Below are 21,268 nucleotides of genomic sequence, written 5' to 3'. Positions count from 1 at the left end.
ACCGGTACTTATTGCTGATGTTTTGAAGCTGGACGAGTCTTCAAACATCTTCATTTCTCAATCTTTTCTTCCTACACACCTTTGTTTTGAACATTTCAGATGCCTTCTAGCAAAAACAAACAAATGTTGGTGTGGATATGAGCTAAAAAAAAAAAAGGGCTACAGAATCCGTAAAAAAAAGATTAGAAGTTGAATAGAAAACCGAAGGAGACATTCAGAAGAATTGAGTCTGGAATTCATCGAGTATCGGAGCCCTTTCTGGTTGCGTTTCAATAAATGAGGGTCTTCCATTTCCTGCAGTTAAACTTGCTTGTGGAAAATCTCGTCATGCTTACATGAGTCTAATTCAAGTGTGCCGAGACACACTCGACTTCTTTTCTGCGAATGCGTTTGGGAGAGTTTCCTGGGTGTGTTTTGTCAAAGGAGGAGAAGCGCTGATTAGATTCACAACCAGTTAATACATAAAACACACAAGGTAAAGAAGGTGTAAACAAACTCCATGAAGAGTCCAAGACTCCTTCAAGAAGAGCCCAAGAAGAATCCAAGATCCTCATTTGCTGGGAATCAGATGAATGATGGAGGAAGTGTAAATCAAATGTAAAAGGACCTTCCAGGTGAGAGCAGTGGAGGGGACACCGTTGCTCTTTCACACACACATTCACTCACACTCTGCTTGTTAAGGCAGTGGTGCTCGAGGAGTTTGCTGTGGGGTTCAGGCTGGGTGATGGCAGTGGGAAAGCTCCAACGCAACACAAAAACACGAGTCATTTGCTCTTTTATTCATCTCAGGTCTCTCCTCCATTCCCAGCGTTCCTCATACTCTTCTGCTCTCCTGTCATCCAGCCGCTCACCAACTCTCCATGTCTTTGATTCGGCATGGTCTCGTTTATTCGAAGGACATTAGATTCGCTGGGACCTGGAATGGAAAAACAGGACGTGACATTGAACAAATCTTAAAGTGATGATATGTATGGTTTTACAAGACCCTGCACTGATATATACTAGCCATCTATTTCAGATGGTCAATCCTCTAGAGAAAAAACTCAAACCCAAACCCAAAAAAGGTTCAAACGATCAATCCTCAAAATATCTTACTAATGCAAAAAATACTATTGTTATGATTATATTAATTTATGATAAATGATTCACAGTTCAGGTGAAGCCAAACTATATACTAATTAGAGTCTGCAAATTTAATCAAAAATTCAGGAAAAAAAAGTTAGTTTCAAAAAGTTGAAATATATTTGAATAATAACATTTAAATATAACATTTGAATAAATAAAAAGTTGTGTTGGGAAGTCAAATAAACGATTAATTTATGAAACAAACAATTAAAATTAATTTGAGTCATAGCACATTATTATTTTTTATAATATGCACTAGCATTCAAAGTTTGTCAGTAAGTGTTTTTTTTTTTTAAATAAATGAATACATCCATTAAGCAATGGTGCATTAAATTGATCAAAATAATTGCAAATAATGTTTCCCCCAGTTCAAATAAATGCTGTTCTTTTGAACTTTCTATTCATCAAAGAAACATATAATATATAATTGTTTCCATAAATAAGCAGCACAAATGTTTTCATCATTGATAATGCTAATAAATGTTTCTTGAGCATCAAATCATCACATTAGAATGATTTCTGAAGGATCATGTGACACTGAAGAATGCAGTAATGATGCTGAAAATACAGCTTTGATCACTGGAATAAATTACATTTGAATATAACAATAGAAAACCGGTATTTTAAATTGTAATAATATTTCACAATATTACAGTTTTACTGTATTTGATCAAATAAATGTAGCTTTGGTGAACATAGGAGACTTTAGTTCATATCTGCTGTTCAGCACTATGTTTTTTGTCTCAGTTATTTAACTCAAGGGTGTTTTCTAGTTTTATTCAATGTATTTTGTGAAAATGTGTGTACATTTAAGTTTAATGCGGTAACTAACTGAATATGTTCATTTAAAGACCCTTACTGTTTTTTTTTTGCCAGAAAGATATGGTGCAGATTAAATTGCATTTGATATTTATAGAAATTAACATTTGATAGTTATAGGCCCATATTTAAAAAGACATAACCTAAATGCCTTCAGTGTTGTTTGCTTATTTCTGTAGTTCTCGCTTGCGATGTAGTTAGACCGTTTTAAATAAAGAGTAGCTTGACTGTAGTTTCACTATTGTAAATCATGATTAGCTTTCAAACAAGCTTCTTCAACACTGCACTTGACATGATAACAAGCACTAGAGGGCAGTGTCATTGCTCAGTTTAATAAAGACCTAAACACCTGCTGACGGAACACGTCCAGTCTGACCTGTGTATTTGGAAACAACAGTTTTCAAAAGGCCATTATGTAAAATGCTTTTAGTTTAATAGATCCCACTGAAACACTGTCAGTGATTTGCTGCTTCAAAACAGAAGGTTAGAGCAAAATGTTCACATATTTATTGAACCCAAAGGATTCTAACACACAATGGCATCTCCTGAGGAGCAATTAACATCCTCAATTTAGCTTACAAATGTAGCTTTCGGATGGAAACGCTCTGAACATTAAGTGCACACTGAAGGCCACTAAATTGCATATGAGCATTTTCTCTACAAAAGAAACTGAGCTAAATAACCCTCTGAGCTGAACAAGTCCACACACACACACACACACACACACACACACACACACACACACACACACACACACACACACACACACCTGTTGCCTGTTGCTTTGACAAGCTGCACTCAAGTGTTTGAACCACAGCAGAGCGTTCATTCGGTTCCCTGCCTGGAACTTATATGAGTTTCCTGTGGGCACATAAATAAATAAAATCAACAAAATATGCATATCATAATAGATAGCTACACTGTAAATCTTTTGTCACAATATTGCATCAATATATCATTGTCTGGACAGTGATTGTGACAGGCTGTCTCACCGTGCTCAGAGTCGGTCAGCAGGAAGATGTCGGGATGCTCCGGGTCGTCTGCCATCATGGCCATTAAGCCCAAAACAGAAACACTTTTGCTGGCGGTGGACTTGAACTGTGAAAATTACAGTTCAAATATTTAAATATTATAAACATTTAATTACAAATTATACTAATGGAATTACAATTTGTATAGAAATTAATCTAAATCATTTGAAACATTTGCTAGTATTATTATTAATTTTTATTAAAAACTGAAAAATGCAGTCAAAATATTTAAATGTTTCTAAACTATTTTCTTCCAATTTAATATAACATTTTTAATTGCATAATGTTTCTCCAGTCTGTATTTAAATTAATTGAACTGATCTGAGATACAATTATTGACATTTATTGTTATCAAATAACAATATATTGTAATTCCATACATATATATATTATACAAATGGAATATATTTATATAATATTATATTAATGGAATTACAATTTTTACAGAAATTAATTAAATTTGAAATACTATTATTATTAAAAACTGAAAATTAGTCAAAACATCAAAATGCTACTAATCAAATTATTTCAATGTAATATAAATATTTTAATTACAAATAATGCGTATACGAATTACAATCTGTATACAAATTAATTTAAAAAATATTATTATTATATAATTTAATAATGATAAAAAATGATCAAATGAAAAATGTCTTTTTTTATATGAATATACTGTACATGCATACAGATCGGCTTCATGTGCGCAATCCTGTATTGCAAGTGTCTGTGTAAACAAGTAGGCCTGTTACTGTATGTGTGTTTGATAGCGACATATGCTTCTCATTAATCCTGATAATGTGTGATAGCTGGGCTTGCACTGATGATGTCATCCATCTGATTATCCAATGACTGCAAACATCTGCCCTCACTCAGCACTGAAGCCGGTGTCATCAGTCATCAGGTATGCTGTTTGTTAGCATTCACTCTTCCTCCCTTCTCTACCCCTCCTGGACAGAGTCACATCTCTTCAAACGCCACCCAAGGCTTTCTGTCTGATTCAGTCCATTCAGCGCTCACATGATCCCTATCTCTCCCAACCTCTCCTGCTGGATGGTATTAGAATAAGCACTCTCCCATCAGAGTCATCCTGCAGTGATTAAGTGATGACGCATCAGGCTGCAGGATAGAGTGATGCTTCCTTTCATCATTTCATCTGTATCAGCTTCAGATGGACCACCTTGGACTCTTATAAGCATTTTGTACGCTAAACGGTTCTAACCACATAGACACACCCTTGTGAAAGAGCGCGATCGGGTTTTTATTAGTCTAAAGGGAAATAAAACTTTGCAGATTATGTTAAGAACATCACTTTTTGCCTAGTTTGGATTTCAATAGGCAAATGCTTAAGAGTCTATGATTGGATGATTATTGCAGTGATTGTAATTTTTCTAGCATGTTATTTTGGCAACAGTCTTTCTAACCTTAATTGATGGAGTGTGTAGCTTCTCGTTTTTAAACAACCATGTAGGAAGACACATCATGGATATATTCCAGGATGTCTAATGTCAAGATTTATCAGGATCAAATAGTGTAAGAATGAAGCATGACGAATCATTTTCACATTCACACATGATGACCTCTGAGTCCAGACCTTAACTTCATTGAAAGTCTTTGGGATGTGCTGGAGGAGCCTTTACAGAGTGCGGGACTCTTGCATTCAATACAAGATCTTGACCAAAAATTGATGCACCTCTTTATAGAAATAACATCACAACATTTATTTCCAACAAGAGGTGCATCATTTATGGTCAAGCTGTAAAGTCTACTCTATTTGTTGATTCTAAGTAATCTTTTTTTTTTTTTTTTACTGTATTACATACTGTTATGACTGCAATGCAACTAATTTATAAACATCTTAAAAAAAAAGAAGGAAGTTTATTACCATGGTACACCACAGCACTGGGGTCAGTACGTTTTTTTGTTTGTTTCTTGATCAAAAGTGACAGTAAAGACACTTTATAATATTTCAAAAGAGTTATTTAAAATAAATAATGTTCCTTGAACTTTCTATTCATCAAAGAATAGATTACACAAAAATATTAAGCAGCACATCCGTTTTCAACATTGATAATAATAATAAATGTTTCTTGAGCAGCAAATCTGAAGGATCACTAATGATAATATTGTATTAAAATTAGGGATGGCCCGATACCGATACTGGCATCGGGGATCGGGTCGATACTGTCCTAATATACTCGTACTCGTACTCATAAAAATTCGCCGATACCACGCACCGATACCACGTACATTTTGCAAAACGAAACTGGCCGCCGCGAGTGCTTTGTTGAGGTGAACTGAGGCATAGGAAAGTATAATGTCGGCGGTTTGGGCTCATTTCAAGATAAGGGGTGATGACAACAGCAATGCAGACTGTGAGTTATGTTCAGCTAAGGTGTCGAGAGGAGGGAAAGAAAGTACATCGTTTAACACCAGCAATCTAATTAAACATCTGAAGACGCATCATAGATCTGATGGCCGAGCGCGCGCGCGGGCGGTAATGCACTCACTCTGTGTGTGCGGGTTACGGGAGAATAAAACGATTCGCGGGACTCCCGCAAACTAGAAATATCTATGAATAAAACATAAAAACTAAAAGATTTTTATTCATCTCTTGCAGAAAAGCAACAAGAACAACTACAACAAAATAGAAACGATTTACAGGCCAGAGTTTCTATTCATAACATGGTTACAGCGTTGAGCGATGTAGCCAATCACAGACATATGTGTTGATTTCTGGAACGCAATGGCCAATCAGAAGCATTTAAGATAGACTCCCCTCACCGCTCAAAACTGACTTTTTTGTTCAGTGCTGAATTCTGTATGCTGGCAAATCCTCGAATTATAACAAACAAAGTGTGGATATTATGAAAGATTGATTGTGCAGTCAGCTTCATTGATAATAACAGAGATGTGTGAGATCGCGATGAACTGTCAGCTTTTAGGCACTTTGCGCGCATTCAGTCATGCCAGACCATGCACGCAGTAGCCTGCTTGCTTTTATGTTAAATTAACAGTGGTTTGTGTGTTAATACATTTATTATTTTACTAATTTTTATTTATTTTTTAGACTTGTTAAAACAAGCAGAGAAGAAAATAAAAACAGTCTTCTAACCTGTGTTCTAAAATAGTCGTCTTCTTTTCTGGGAGCCTATTACTTTTGCGAATATCGGTATCGGTACTCGGTATCGGCAAGTACACAAATGTAAATACTCGTACTCGTATCGGTTTGAAAAAAAATGGTATCGGGCCATCCCTAATTAAAATAGAAAACAGTTATTTTAAACTGTAATACTAATATTTTACAATATTACTCTCATTGGTAAATTCATGTTCATTCATTCAAAAACAAACAAAATCTTTATCAAACTCTGAATGGAATACTGTACGATTGAAATAATCTATCATAATTAATAATAAAAAAATAGTAATACTAATAAGTTATTACTAACATCAAATAATATTTTATAAATGCGTTTTAATTATATTTTGTATTATTAATACAAATTAATACATGATTAACTAACTGTATTTTTTCTATGGACATTTCTGAAATGCACTTTCTGCAAAGCTGCTTTGAAACAATATGTATTGTGAAAAGCGCTATACAAATAAATTTGAAATGAATTGAATTATGAAAACAAGCAAAAGGACAATGTAAATCCTGACAGTCCTAAAATAGACCAGTTTCTTTAAACCCCTTCACTTCTTTGCCAGAATAAGCAACAACGAGGTTTGTGAGAGTAATGTGAAAGTGGGGAAACTCACATGCTTCCTCTCTGTGGCCTTGAGGGACTTGGCAGTGTAATAGTAGAGCTGAGTTCCACAAAGAGCCACCCAATACTTAGTCCACGCTGCCACCTACAGACAAGAAAACCAACACACTGAAGCACATGCCCACACCAGCTAGTGCAGAGAAATTAATGCATATATTGACCATAGATACTGTATTTATCAACCACTCAAATTGGTTCAATTACATATACAGTAATTGGTTAAATTAAATTCCACTACCACACATATAGACAGCTTCAAAGTGTGCTTTTTCAAGGTTGAAATATTGGTTACACTATTTTAAGGTGTCTTTGTTACAGAATTTCAGGACTGAGTAATAATAATTAGCAACATGTACTAACTAGGGTTAGGAATAGGGTTTGGTTTAGTTGCATATAATTATGCATAATGTACTGTTATTACTACTACTACTACAAGTAACATATGTAACAAGGACACTGTAAAATAAAGTGTAACCACTTTTTTTTTTAAAGAGTAAAAAAATCCCCACAATGTCAACTAAGTCTAATATATCAATAACAGCATTCCTGAGCAAGCAAAAAACAATATAAGGCCAAGAAGTAATCTGTACATATTAATCAAGATTAACCGAATGATATATTTATGGTAATTATATGCTTATGTAAGATCTTATGTAAGAAACCATGTAGTTATCCAACATATCTACATGCATATATGAGTAAAAGGTCTAGAAAGAAAGAGATAGGCAGATTTCGTGTCAGATCAAATATGTGCAGGAGATGTGGCTTTTAAAAGGCCTCTCAGCTCCCATTACTGGACTTTAACACAGTATCTTTTACTGCCTTGGCTCCCTTCACACACACACTCTCTCTCTCTATCTCTCGGAGGAAACCGCTGGGTTTGATGGGGCTAAAGGATAAATGACTGACAGTTAAGAGACACTCTAGACCAAAAGATAAAAGAGCAGATTATGAGGAGAGGGCAAGAGGGGAAGAGACAAAACGGCAGATAAAGCACTTCAGCAAACTGGTTTTGATTTTATACTGGACATCAAGCAGTGACCAAACAAAACCCAATTTTTTATCGTACAAAAGTAAAGTGTCATAAAAATCAAGCGATATACACTATTGCTTAAAAGTCTTAAAATATTACTACGAAAATACACAAACTGTCCATGCTAGCTTTTTCAAAGTGTCAGATGAATATGTATCAGAATAGTTTTATTGGACGCAGCCTTTGATGTCAAAAAATTTATATTTTAAATAGTAATCATTTCACAATATTGTTTTTACAGTATTTTTGCTCAAATAAATGTAGCCTTGGTGAGTATAATCAGGGTTCCTACAGGTTTCTTCAAGTTAAATTCATGTCTTTTTAAGACCTTTTATATAAAAAAATTAATACCTATTTCACGTCCCTACCAGCAAAGAAAAACAAAATCCTTGAACTTGTGTTCATTTATTTTTCAAATGTGGAATGGGTAAAAGATAAGCAAAGCAGGTGTGAAAAACATTTCAGTAGGCCACAAGAAAGTTTGCCGAACAATGTTAAGTTGTGTTTTAACATTAGCTAGCTACTTATTCCATGCTGGGAATATGGGGAACTGAGAGACCCCTGAACAATAAACATCGAAAATTATAATAATCGTGGTTGACAAATGAAACTTTTGAGGAAAAATACATTACGGAGAAGTTACGTCATACAGCACAATTTTTAAGACCCAGAATCAAAATTCAAGACTTTTTAAAGTCTTTTTAAGGTATTATTTCCAAATTAATAAATTCAATGCTTTTAAGGCTTTTTAAGACCCCGCGGGAACCCTGATAATAGACTTATTTCAAGACTTTTGAATGTCTGTTATAATATAACATATGCATAAATTAATAGCAATTTTATAATATTGCTATGAAAATACAAAAAAACTAACTTGCCAAATGTCAAATGAATATGTATCAAAATAAAGTTAATGAACAGCCTTTTACGTCAACAATAAAAAGATATGGTGAGCAATTTCTCCTTTTTAAAAGTTAATGATTCAATTTATTTGGTTTGCTAAAAAAAAAAATCATCCTTTTTAGTTGCAGTTTTATTGCTTGCATTTAGCACCATTTTGGAAAAGAAAGAAAGAGACGGTGTATGAGATCACAGGGAGAGATCAAATGGAGTTTATGGACAGGAGACGGGTGAAGTGTTGCAGTGGTAGTTTGCTCTCACCGTGGGTTTCTTGCCTTCCTTGAGGACTGTTTTCCTGCGTAAGACCCCCTGAACTGTGATGGCTCCTGGGTAAAGATGCACCGCCAGCTCCTCTGACTCAGCAGAGCTACACACACACACACACACTCACGTTTAATTGACACACAGGGACATGTAACAGACTTTTTAAAAAGACACATAAAATTATAAATCACACAAGAGCCACAATGTGAAAGTGAAGAAAGTGAGAGTGTTTGAGAGAAAGAGAGAAAATTAGTGAACTGTGACTGTTATCTTTCTTAAAGGGATAGTTCACCCAATGCATATCAACTTTAATTTATAATTTGTTCCTCACACAAACCTATTGTGTGACTTCAGAGCTAAAATACGTTTGTTTTGTGTGCTCTTTGAAGTTTCCCGTCTTTATTCGATCGAGAATCAGCGCAGTCTTCAGAATCTTTTCTCTTTTTTGCAACTAAGGAAATTGACAGGTTTGGAAATAAGGGTGAGCAAATTATGACATTTAATTTTTTTTAGGTGAACTGTTTGTTTACTTCTGTTATATGTATTTTTTTCTTCAATTTTTTTCTCCACTCTGCCAAAAGCAATCTCTTTTCACAAGTACAGAAATAAGACAACTCTACCGCCTACAAATGTTGTGTCTACAGACATTTAAAGAGCCACAAAACATTCCTTCATTATTCATTTCTAAATCTAAACATAAAAAAAAGTTTGGCTTTGTTTAGTTTGATTTACTACGTAGGCAGCAGTATTGGAAGATCTTTATAAAATAAAAAAACACTTGTAACATTAACACTACTGTATACTGCTCATTAATACACTTTTGTCCACTTAGAGAAGGTTATGATGACCATTTTCTACTCTGATACTTACTTTAAACAGGCTGTCTTGGCTACTGCACCTTTAAGATTTCTATATGCAGATTACCTTTGTTATGATTGGCTGAACGCCCTAATAATAATAAATAGTGTTGATATGCAAAAGTCACTGGTCGTCTGTTAACCATGAGTAACATATGTCCTTCATTACTGAATTAGCTTTTCAAAGTTGTTTTTTATTGCTTTTTCACAGCAGTGTTTTAAAAGGGATGGATTTACAGACACAGCCGCTCTGCAAGGGTTTTAGCATGCTGAAGTTGAGCCTATAAAATAAATTCACCCTTTTTAAAGCACCACTGCGGCCGTCAAAGCACTGTTTGTGCAACAAATTCAACAGTACATTTCAAGACGATTGCTGTCAGACTTCAAATCGTCTGCTGTGAGCAGTGTTCCCGTTATTATTTACATTATTTGAAGGTCTGCATCTGAGGCTACTGCACTTCAACTGTTCTACACACATTTTTTAACACAAGAACACATCCTATGTAATTATCCAGCGCTTGACCCCGTTTACTCTCTCAGTTCATGATGTTACTCGTCTCACTGTGAACAATTCATCAGTACATCCATTTTCCTTCAACCTTTTAATCAAAATTTCTATTGGCTCTTTTCCAGTACGAGTAAAAATAGATCTGATGCAACTTTACCCAATCACAAGGGGCATGGAAACAAACAGAACTAAGTATCAGAACAAAAAAGAATTCCAGCAACACTTGTGGTGAACTTTGAATGGTTTCTGAAAAGATACGGATGCGTTACGGCTTCAGAGCCTTCCTCATCCTTTTCTTTCTTAGTATTGAAAAGATAAAGCAGAGCACAAGAGAAGGTAACCGATTACACAAGGAAAAAGAGAGAGGCTTTTTGGATTTGCTTAAAGAGTTTCTGTGATGTTGAGTGTATTGTGTGACTCTGATGTTTTTTTTAAATGGAAGTTGTTGCCTTGGTGCTTGTTGACTGAATCCTTTATGATGTGAGAATGTGGAAGATATGTCAATTTGACAAGGATGTATTCTGATTGGTTGATTGTTTCATCTTGACAATAAACCTTTTGAGTGTTAGAAGTGGAACTTGTCAGCTGTAGCTAATATTCCCTTTGTTTGCTAACACTTATTGAGTCATTTGGAGATGTTTTGTGTATTGTGTTCATGTATTGTGTTTGTTGTATAACCTGAGGAAAGATCTCAAGCCGAAACGAGTCTGTATTTTTTCAAAAACCATTAAAAGTTCACTTCACCACAAGTATGCAACACTCACAACAGCCGATGGAGAAAAGCAAGTCCCACCCTACATTTTATTCAGCTTCACTTGGAAGTAATGCAGTAGTTGCAAGTCAGTCGCAACTTCCACTTCATATTGACATTAAGATGGCTAGTTAGACAATCCCATAACCAGTGGGAAAAAAAGTAGTAGTTTCAAGTTGCATTTTTGCAGTTTAAAGGTGTGGTCAAGATTGACAAAAAACTTTCATTGGTAATAGTGTAGTGATCTAGTGTAGTAGTATATTGGTAATAGTGTAGTGACTTTAAAAAGAAGTCACTTTCAAACCAAGCAGCTTTTTATTGGTCAACGTGGCAAATTTGCATGACTAGCTGAACCCAATGCGAAATCTTTATAGGAAATCTTTCGATATTCCCAACTGCATAGATTGAAATGATAGGATTTCACCCACGAACATTTGCCGAACGATGGTAAATTTGACCGTACCTTAATCATCATTCAGAAGTATAGTGCTTTTAGCACTGGAGGTCGCAAACTGGCTGTATTGTAGGGCTGGAACGATGGGTCGATGTAATTGATTACGTCGATTACACATTCTTTATGTTCTTCCCTAATCCCCTGTCACAAAACAAAACTCTAGAACAGATGCTAATGGATAATATGACAGCACCGCTTAATACGATTGTTCATATAGCTTTTTTCGGATGAACGCAAATCATTTCGCCATCTCCGTGAGTAAACTGAACCCGTCATGATTTTACCGTTCACTGTGAGTCCCATTATTTGACGTGGCAGACAACTAGTTGTCCAGTGCGGTTCCGTTCATTCAGTGCAGGTTTGTCGAGAATGAGGTTGTGACTCCTGAAAATGTGCAGGAGCCAGTTGGGTTACAGAATGGAGTTGTAACGCAACCGTATTAAGCAGCGCTGCCATACTAGCCATTAGCATCTGCTCTAGAGTTTCGTTTTGTGTGAAACATGATAGGAGATTAGGGATGAACATAAACGGTGCATAATCGACGCAATCGATTATGTTGACGCGTCGTTCCAGCCATAGTGTATTGTTGGGAGTAAATCGACATTAGTCCTTCAACTTCTTAAATCAAAATAGGTACATCACAGCCCCGTTTACACTGGGTATTAAAATGTGTTTTCGTCGATCCGATCACGAGTGGACGACATTAAATACAGGTGTAAATGGGATCGAAAACGTTTTGAGATTGTCTACTTTCGACCACTCTGAAAACCCATTAGATGCATTCATGTGGTCGGATGCGGTTAAACAGCCACACTTTATGGGAAATGTAACGTTTTGAAAAAGCACACCAAAACAATCGATTCCAACTTCGCTATGTTGTGGCAAAACACACAGATAATGATTGAAATCACTGTTCCCATTCATTTCCTTTCCTCTGCACTCCCGTGAAAATTATGTAGAGTGTGAGGAAATGAGAAGGATGGGGCTCGGACGAAATGGCAAGTGGTCACAGGAGACGCAATTAAAATGCATGCTAAGGCTTTACCCGGTAATGCGTCTAGCTGACCACTTGTGATCGGATCACTGAAAACACATCTTAATACCAGGATGTACAAAGGACATTGTTTTTCCCACTTGCAATCGGCGATATTGAAGCAGAGGTGAGAGGAGGCGTGTGTGTGTGTTTGGAGAAAGCAGGAGCAATCAGAAGAGATGCTTCAGTGGCTTTTGATTAACAGCAACAAGCCACGACTGCATAAGAGTCAACATCACACGTGTGATTCAGAAAAAGCCCACCACCTGATTCCACAGCAAGAACACACACACTGTGACAGCGATAGTTCCCCGGTTGTTCAGGGTAAGTCAGATAGAAAGAGATCCTGGCGGGGGTTGAGGTTGAGTTACCTGCTGGACCTGAGCGCTCCTCTGCAGGAGATGCGGCCCACTCTGCTGACTGGGCCCAGAGAGTGGTAGAATCGAGTCCTGTAGAGTGTCAGTCATAGCGGGGCAGTGGTCAGTCACGGCCCTCACACACAACACACACTACAGGCTGTGCTAGAGCTCTGAAGCCTGGACTCTTCTGAGTCTCCTTCTATGGTCTAAAGATTCTGGCTAACATGTCTAGACAAGCGGTTAGCATACAACAGATTTGCATTAGTGGTCAACCAATGATACCTAGAAAGCAGCTTGGCCAGTGACTAATACAGGGCCAGATTTACTAAACAGGGCAAATTAGCGTGAGAGCACAATTTCAAAAAAGCGCTAATGGGAGTGTAAAGTTCAGCGCGTGATCTACTGACGACACTCAAATTAAAGAACAGACACAGCCGGATCATTTCCATAATGACCAACGCCATCTACCAAAAGCAGCGCAAATTAGCGTCTGGTTTAAGACGAGCTTTTTTTGGACGGTAAATAATGGCGCAAATACCAGTAAATTGACTAGCGCAAACCTTAGTAAATGACCTTGCGTGATTCATTTAAATGCTGTTCTCCAATAAATTTTGCGTCTAAAGGGGAAACTTTTATTATAAATGCATATGTAATAAGATCAGCTGTAAAAAATACATTTTCAGCGCTCATTTTTCACTGTCTCTTTAGTAAATCCTGACTGTAGTTTAACACCAAAAGAGGGTTTGCACTCCTGTCTCTTTGAATGGGGAAATATCAAATTCTCCAAAACTGTTTGCCAAGCTTACGATTAGATTTCATATTTGAAATCACCAATCTGACGACAACTGTCTCATAAAAGTTGTTTCTAAACGCTCGAATCATGACAGAAAATGACATTTTTCAGGCTGGATCAAGCTAATGCTCTTGCATCTGACTGACTCCGGAGCTGCAGTGACACGATGACTTTACCAATCGGCTATTGGCTCTTATTTAGACTTATTCCGGCATATTGAGCGTTGCACTTTTCCCCATTCAAAACTGTACGAGTGACGCGTCTTGTGTTATTCTACAGCCTTTGGTAATAAGGACGCAAAACGCCGTTCTTTTGAACTTCCTATTTATCAAAGAATCCTGAAACAAAAAGATCCTGAAAAAACAACATTTGTTTTATCCATCCACAGCGCTATCATTAGAATTTGGAATTGACACAAAGCCAATCAAACAGGGTTACCGGTTAATGTTGATAACCTCAAAATGGCCAAATTAATAAATGATTGTTTATCTTCCTATTTGTACATATAAAACCAGACCAAATGTTTTAGAACATAGAAGGAGACTTGGACATGCATTTAGGGTACAGCTAGGACCTCAGTGTACACCTGATGTAGAATGGCAGGCAGCGGCCGTCACAAATGACTCTCTCATACTCTGTTCCTGTTACAGGAAGTTTCCCTCATTAGCTACAATAGAGGTAGAGCACTAATGAGGGAATATGATGATCATTTGGGGTCAAAGGAAAGCACAGGCAACTGAGAGAAGCAGAACACACTCTTTTGTGCCACAAAGCACATGCTGCTCAAGAATGGGAAACTATATGTCTTAAAGCAGTTTTACGTCACAATCGAGATTGCCAATTCATTATAAATAATAAACCAATCAGCAACAACTGTAAACGATGTAAATGTAGATGTAAATGATGATGAAGATGATGGATAAAGAAGAAACATTCCCTGTGCAGAAGCACCGGGAAGAGTCTCTGGGGAGGGTTGCGTCAGATTCCAGCATGTTCCATGAAGACATGCTGTGTCCATATGTACCCACGCATGTGGTCATGTATAGTATGTGCACGTGTAACTGTTTGCAAGTGTGAACTCACCTCTCAAAGGCAGGCCAAGACATCTCCTCACTGAGCTCCGAGCCTTCACTGCTTCCTGAAAAGATAAGATCATGACATATGTTGGTAAAAAAGAAGCATCGCCCATGATCCAACAGCTTTCTGTGTGTGTGTTATACCCAGTGAAATGCCGCTAGACAGCGTTGAGCTCTCTGCCTGCCCTCGTGTGGGTGTGTGACTCTCCAGCACACTGTCGTCCAGCAGATGTCTGGATCCGGCGTTGGGGAACGTTGCGCTTTTAAACTCCACCGTGTTTGTTTTGTGGATAAAACTGCAGCACACAAAAGAAAAATATAAGATCGAGATTTCCTAATCAACAGAAACCAGAAGATTATCACATATAGACCTTGTAGAAACTGCACAGCAGTGTGAGGAAGACCCTACCTCTGGGAACTGGGTTCTTTTACATTTATGCATTTAGCAGACGCTTTTATCCAAAGCGACTTAGATTGCATTTCAAGGTACACATTTTACATTTTAATTTTTTTTATCTGTTCTCAATTTTTGCTTTCCCTGAGAATCGAACCCATGACGTTGCAAGCCCCAATGCTCTTCTGTTTGAGCTACAGGAAGCTTTATGCTAGAGAGCACTTACTGCAAAGTGTACCATGTCACGGACAAAAAATGTGAAAAAATATGCCACTTAATATCAATAATATGGTACATTAATAAGATTTTGGCCTGTTTCACTTCAGCTTTTGACTAACAAATAAAATCATACAATTTAATATCGACAATGTCAATTTTAACAATCTGTTGAATTGATATTAATTTAACACCATTTCAAGTACAACTACCTTCTAAATTACCTTTAAAAAACATGCATCAATCCTTAAAATTGTAACTCAAGAAAAGCATCTTATTTATATACTTTTTATCTGTGTAAATTTGATGTTTATTTAATATATATAAAATTATTATTGCAAAAAGAAATAAACAAATACACAAATCAAAGTCATAAACAGTATTAAAACATCTAAAATGTCGGGATGTTTTCATATAAAATAAATAGTTCATACAATAACTTATACTCCTTTTACACTTACACTAATTTTAACGTTTTTCTTTTTTTTAGTTTTTGAAAGCACCTCGTTTTATTTTTTCCTCCTCTTTTACTATTTTTTACTTATTTGTGTAAAGTGTCAAATGGTTCCACACCTTTTCAGTGAACAAATAACTTTGTGAAAAATAGACACGATCAAGGACTTTAAGACTAATATAGTATAGACAATTTTTATTGTGTTGAATATAATTGTACATGGCACCAACTCTGACTATGGTCTATAAAGAAAGAACGACTAAAGATATCTGAAGAACACAGGTAAAGAAGACCGAATGAACTAGGCCACAAAGGAGTGTGATGTATACAAATGAATGGAGCGCATGAAGCAAACGCACTTGTAGCCAAGGCTGTGGCACTTCCTGTGTCCGTAGGTGATGAGGTTCCGGGGAGAGGGGGGCGTTGGCGGGACTTTAGGCAGGGCGCCCTCTGCAACATTACCACGACGACCACATAACGGCGACGTAGATGTGTCTGGACCTGTGTCAAAAATTATTAATTATTAACAACAGCGGGTGAAAATAAAGGTGTTTAACTCTTTCCCCGCCGGCGTTTTTGATCATTTTCACAACATTTTTAATGGCCCCCAGAATATTTTCTTGTATATCTAAACATGCAATGCATCAAAAGAAAGAAAAGAGCATCTGCTTTCACACAAAACAAACAAACGTTCTAAGCGAAGAACGAAAAATAACTTTGCCGTGAGCCAATGTGTGTGGGCTACGAGTGCTTCTCACCTGTGAGGTCTTCTCTAGAGGCAGTGGTGCGAGGTGTGCTGGTAGCTGGTGGCTCAATCTTTAGGGACAACCTGATACGTACACAGACATGGCATCACTAAACACTTACGCTAAAACTATAATATATAATCTAAACACAGCTCCCGCTCACTTATAATTGTCGTCCTCCACAAACTTCTGTAACTCCTCAATGTAGCGAACAGAGTTGAGATACTTCTGGACATGCGGCAATACTGGGATATCTGAGAAAGCGGGAAAAATGAATTCACACAGTTAAGGCCCGTTTACACCAAGAAAGTTACTATAAAAGCTTACTATATTGGCGTTCACGTGTGCAATATCGTTCTGTTTATTCTAAGACAAGTAGTTTTGTCGTCTGCCACTTTAAATGATCAAGCTCTTTTTAAAGCAGGATTGATTCTGATTGGCTGTCAGTAGCCGCGTTTCCATTACCCTTCAAATTGCGCAAATTGAAATTGCGAATTGAAAATACGCTCAATGGAAACACGTCCATTTCGCAAAAACTCCCGTTTATCGCAAAAAAGTTTTTACGCTCGCATGAGGTGGTTTTTCAGGCAATTCGAAAAAGGAATATTTCGCAAAACTGCAATGGAAACGGGTTTTGCGCATTTACAGTCACCTGACTTAGAAGACGCGGTGTGTTTGGGGTCCGTGTCCGCAAATAATAATAATAATTATCATCATTATTATAACATTTATCAGGCAACATATGTAGAAGACACTTTTATCCAAAAAAGAAACCAAGCAATTCGTCACATCTCATTCATAATACAGGGTGGACAATAATAATAGGGCTAAGATTATCACAAATAAACAAGATTTTGACGCATATCCAAGTGTTTGTGCGAAGTGTGAAGCGCGCACTGCATGGCAGGGAGGCACAGGCGCGAACACTTGCATTTTCCTATCAACAGTGGAAACAACGTAAAATACTCTATTATTTCTGGTCATACATTATTCGCAACTACTTTTATTTGCGTAAACTCACAATAACAAGAAAACGTTGTGCTTTTGTAAAATAAAATAAAACAATCAGGCGCGCTTTCATGGTCTCCGTGAACTGGAGCTCCAGAACTGAAACAAAATATCGCCTGGCTAAAGCTCGAAATGTCCACTTTAAAACGAACAAATTAGAATCTAAAGCTAATACCTTCTGATTACGTAATCCATATGAAAGGTGCATTTCTCGGGTTGGAGATGGAGATATGTTTTTTAGCCGACACTGATTTAGGAAAACAATAGTTTATTACTAAACAATTAAAATGCCTCGTTATTTTTTCAGACACATTTATCATAGCCTATAGGCTAACTCTTTTCCAGCACTGCGGGAAAAATGTAATTTCTAGGTTCTAATTTGGCCTTTGAAAACCAGTAAAATCTACATTTTTTCCATATTAATTTGTGAATATTTTAAATGTTTAATAAAGGGGCAAAAAGTCATAAACTAATATCTGAAAATTCGTCGATATATATATATAATTTTTTTTGCGCAGCATTTGGTGTAGCCTACAGTTCAAATAAAAATTTTGGTGTTCAACTTTGCGTTTTAAAAATACAACAACCGTTCATTTTTTTGTTTTGCAATTACGGGTTAAATAAGGGAAAACGAATGGACACAAAAGTAGCCTACACTGACCGTTTGGACGTACGAGACAGAGTTCTTTATTAAATTCATAAAAGAAACAATAATTACAGGAATAGCCTATACTGGACTCTAAACCTCAAAGAAATGCGACAATCAAGACCTCGGAGCAGAAATGAGAGAGAAACACCCAGGAACTTCGTGTCATTCCCTGCCATTAATGCTTGGATAACACACCACGTCTCCTTCCGTTAATAATAATAATGTCTAGTGCGGTGGCTCTGATATAGCTAGGCTATCTATAAACCTACCAACGTCCGTTGCCATGATTTTTGGAATGACTTATCGCGAGAGGAAAAAAAGACGTTTTAGTCGCATAACATCGGTTAATGGAAACGCCGTCATTTCACAATCGTTTTTTATGGACATTTAGAAAATATCGCACAAGTTTTGCGCAAATCTGTAATGGAAACACGCCTATTGTCTTTATCGTTCATCAACTGGAAAAAAAAAATCTTCCTGAAAGTGATTCCAATGATATTGTTTCTCTGTGATATAGTTGTGGTGTGGACTCTGCTATTCTTTAATATTTAGGATGATTTTTAGAACTGTATATTTATCGTTATAGTTATGGTACTTGGCGTGAACGGGTGTTTACTTCGGTTTATATCAATAAACATACATGTGATACGCACCATATTCACAGGATCTCTGCAGGTCTGAGATGATTCTCAGAATGTTGTTCATGAGGTTGGAACGCTGTTCGTTTTCAAGAATGCTGCCAGTGGAGGGATACGCCGAATCGATGTAGGTCAGATCGGACAGATATATACCTGTAGCACAAATAAATTTCATTTTTTAAACACGCAATTTACAGTAAAATAGCAACCTGAAGACTTTCATTTTTTAAAAAGACCTTGAGTTAAAAAAAGTGACCTATTATTTCAAGCAGCAATTGCTGTGCATTTCTCCTTTTCTATCAGAAATCTTTCATTTTCTTTGTTCTCTGTTCTTGTCTGTTGGGAGGTGGACAGACAGGCTTTCTCTGGCCCGTCTAGAGTGCTTATTTCATACTGAGTAAATATTTGGATTAGTGAGGAACATTATGCGCAGGAAGTATCTGCATTAGAAATAAAGATATGCAGCTTCTGGAGAAACATTTGGCAGCATGCAACTGATCTCTAGAGCCACACTGTTTAGAAAAATGTGAATATTGATGATATTAAAGTGTGTTTGTGACAGCATGTTCTTAAGAATATAATCTTGGGACTGCAAACAAGTACCAGTCCAATACAGACATTACATCAGAGCGTCACATCTGGGATGATCATCAAAAACAACACTACACAAGCCCCCGATGTGGATGACAGTATGACAAATGAAAGTTTGAAAATAATGTGAGACAAATCAATCCCATATTACTTATGAGAATCCCACAATAATTTACGATGACATAATGGTTAGATAGGTAACATATCAAACTGTACTGTAGTGTGGGTGGATACTGAGTGCTGGGATTGGAAAGTGCAGTGGGTGGAGTCAAGCATGTGATTGACAGAAGAATTCCACAATTATAAGCATGACCAGTGGAACTGTTAACCATAGATTACAAATCTGAATAAATAATTCAATATATAAATAAAAAGCTTACACTTTTAGACCCCCTGTATATAAAAAACACTACTGTTCAACAGTTTGGGGTCGGTACAATTTTATTTATTTGATCAAAATACAGTAAAACAGTAATATCGTGAAATATAATATAAATATAAAAAAGCTGGACAATTTAAAATGTAATTTATTTCTGTGATGGCAAAGCTACATTTTCAGCATCATTACTCTATAGTCTTCAGTGTCACGTCAACATCTCTATTATTATCAAAACCGTTGCTGGTTACTATATGTGGAATATGTATTTTAAGGATTTTTTGGTAACGCTTCCTTTTACAGTACAGTACTTACGTGTACTTACAGTGTATTACCTAGAAAGTACTGGCTAATATAAGGTAAGTACATGGGTTAGGGGTAGGTTCAGGGTTAGTACCTAGTTATTATCCAGTAATTATAGTTACTATAATAAGTACATAGTAAGTACATGGGTAACAGGACTGTATCTGCTGTAGGAACTGTAGGAAGCGTTACCGATTTTTTAAAAATGAATAGAAAGTTCAGAAGAACACCATTGATTTGAAATAGAAATCTTTTGGAACAATGTGAATGTCTTCACTGTTACTTTTGACCAATTTAATGTATCCTTGCTTAATAAAAGTATTCATTTCTTTTAAAAAACCCTTACTGACCCCAAATATTTGAACAGTAGTGCATGTCATTTTACCATCGATGCAAAGTATAAAGTGAAAGAGCGTGAGAAAAGAAGAGAGATGACTTCTTTGTGAATGTCAGACAAAGCTCAGGCACAAGCTAAATATTATTGTGGGAAAGCAGAACGGGAGAAAATCTACCGAACAGGAGACGTCTGTCCATTTCCTTAACACCTCATTTAGGAGGGTGAAGTCCAGCCATTCAGGCATCACACTTCCATTTAAACACCTCTGGCGATCACACACACACAAAAATAATACATAAACGACAAACTCATACTCAAACTATACTACAGACCAGAGATCAAACAACCAAAGAGAAAAACCTGTAAGATCAAAATAAGACAAACATTTGACGGGGAAACATTTCTGTCCTTCTATCTAGAACATGCTGTCAATAACGACAGAACATAAATTTGACTTGTCCTTCAGTTCGTTACAACAAATCAAAAGAAATGAAAATTTGTTTAAATGACTCAATTTCAATGTGGGTTTTTACAGTTCCAGGGGCATAGAAAGTAGAAATATGCCGCTTAAATTTAGTTAAAAACCTTCTGTAAAATTTATAAATGGCCTTTTTTTTTAGTAAAATGCGTTTCTGACATAATTCTTGCGAGTGGAAAACTTTGCATGTAAATGTATTTAAATAATCCATTTACATGTATTATGTAAAAAAAAAAAAAGAGGGTTTACTGTCATTACACGGTCCTGAAAGCAGTTGAAAGACTTAGTTAGTGGGCGAT

The 21,268-nt window shown here is 36.5% G+C and overlaps 1 protein-coding gene across 3 annotated transcripts in view; it reads right to left on the bottom strand.

The window, feature by feature from the left end:
• Positions 1 to 540: 540 nt before the first annotated feature.
• Positions 541 to 21,268, bottom strand: part of ralgps2 (Ral GEF with PH domain and SH3 binding motif 2) — a 225,813-nt gene continuing 205,085 nt past the window's right edge. For 2 of the 3 annotated variants that reach the window (XM_056262750.1, XM_056262749.1), the window contains exons 10-21: positions 18,900 to 19,037; positions 16,753 to 16,843; positions 16,602 to 16,672; positions 16,203 to 16,344; positions 14,924 to 15,075; positions 14,787 to 14,841; positions 12,923 to 13,000; positions 8,946 to 9,051; positions 6,744 to 6,836; positions 2,937 to 3,042; positions 2,714 to 2,805; positions 541 to 916 (exon numbers count right to left, since the gene is read on the bottom strand). In XM_056262750.1, the coding sequence (XP_056118725.1) occupies positions 887 to 916; positions 2,714 to 2,805; positions 2,937 to 3,042; positions 6,744 to 6,836; positions 8,946 to 9,051; positions 12,923 to 13,000; positions 14,787 to 14,841; positions 14,924 to 15,075; positions 16,203 to 16,344; positions 16,602 to 16,672; positions 16,753 to 16,843; positions 18,900 to 19,037 (1,154 nt within the window). In that variant the 3' untranslated portion in view covers positions 541 to 886. The remainder of the gene's footprint in view (positions 917 to 2,713; positions 2,806 to 2,936; positions 3,043 to 6,743; positions 6,837 to 8,945; positions 9,052 to 12,922; positions 13,001 to 14,786; positions 14,842 to 14,923; positions 15,076 to 16,202; positions 16,345 to 16,601; positions 16,673 to 16,752; positions 16,844 to 18,899; positions 19,038 to 21,268) is intronic. The other variant, XM_056262751.1, reaches the window with a different exon arrangement.

This window comes from Rhinichthys klamathensis, unplaced genomic scaffold, assembly GCF_029890125.1.
Source record: "Rhinichthys klamathensis goyatoka isolate OS25496 unplaced genomic scaffold, OSU_Roscu_1.1 h1tg000196l_1, whole genome shotgun sequence".
Lineage (NCBI taxonomy): Eukaryota > Metazoa > Chordata > Actinopteri > Cypriniformes > Leuciscidae > Rhinichthys > Rhinichthys klamathensis.
The sequence above is the reverse complement of the archived record's forward strand: the minus strand, read 5'-3'. Positions and strand labels throughout refer to the sequence as shown.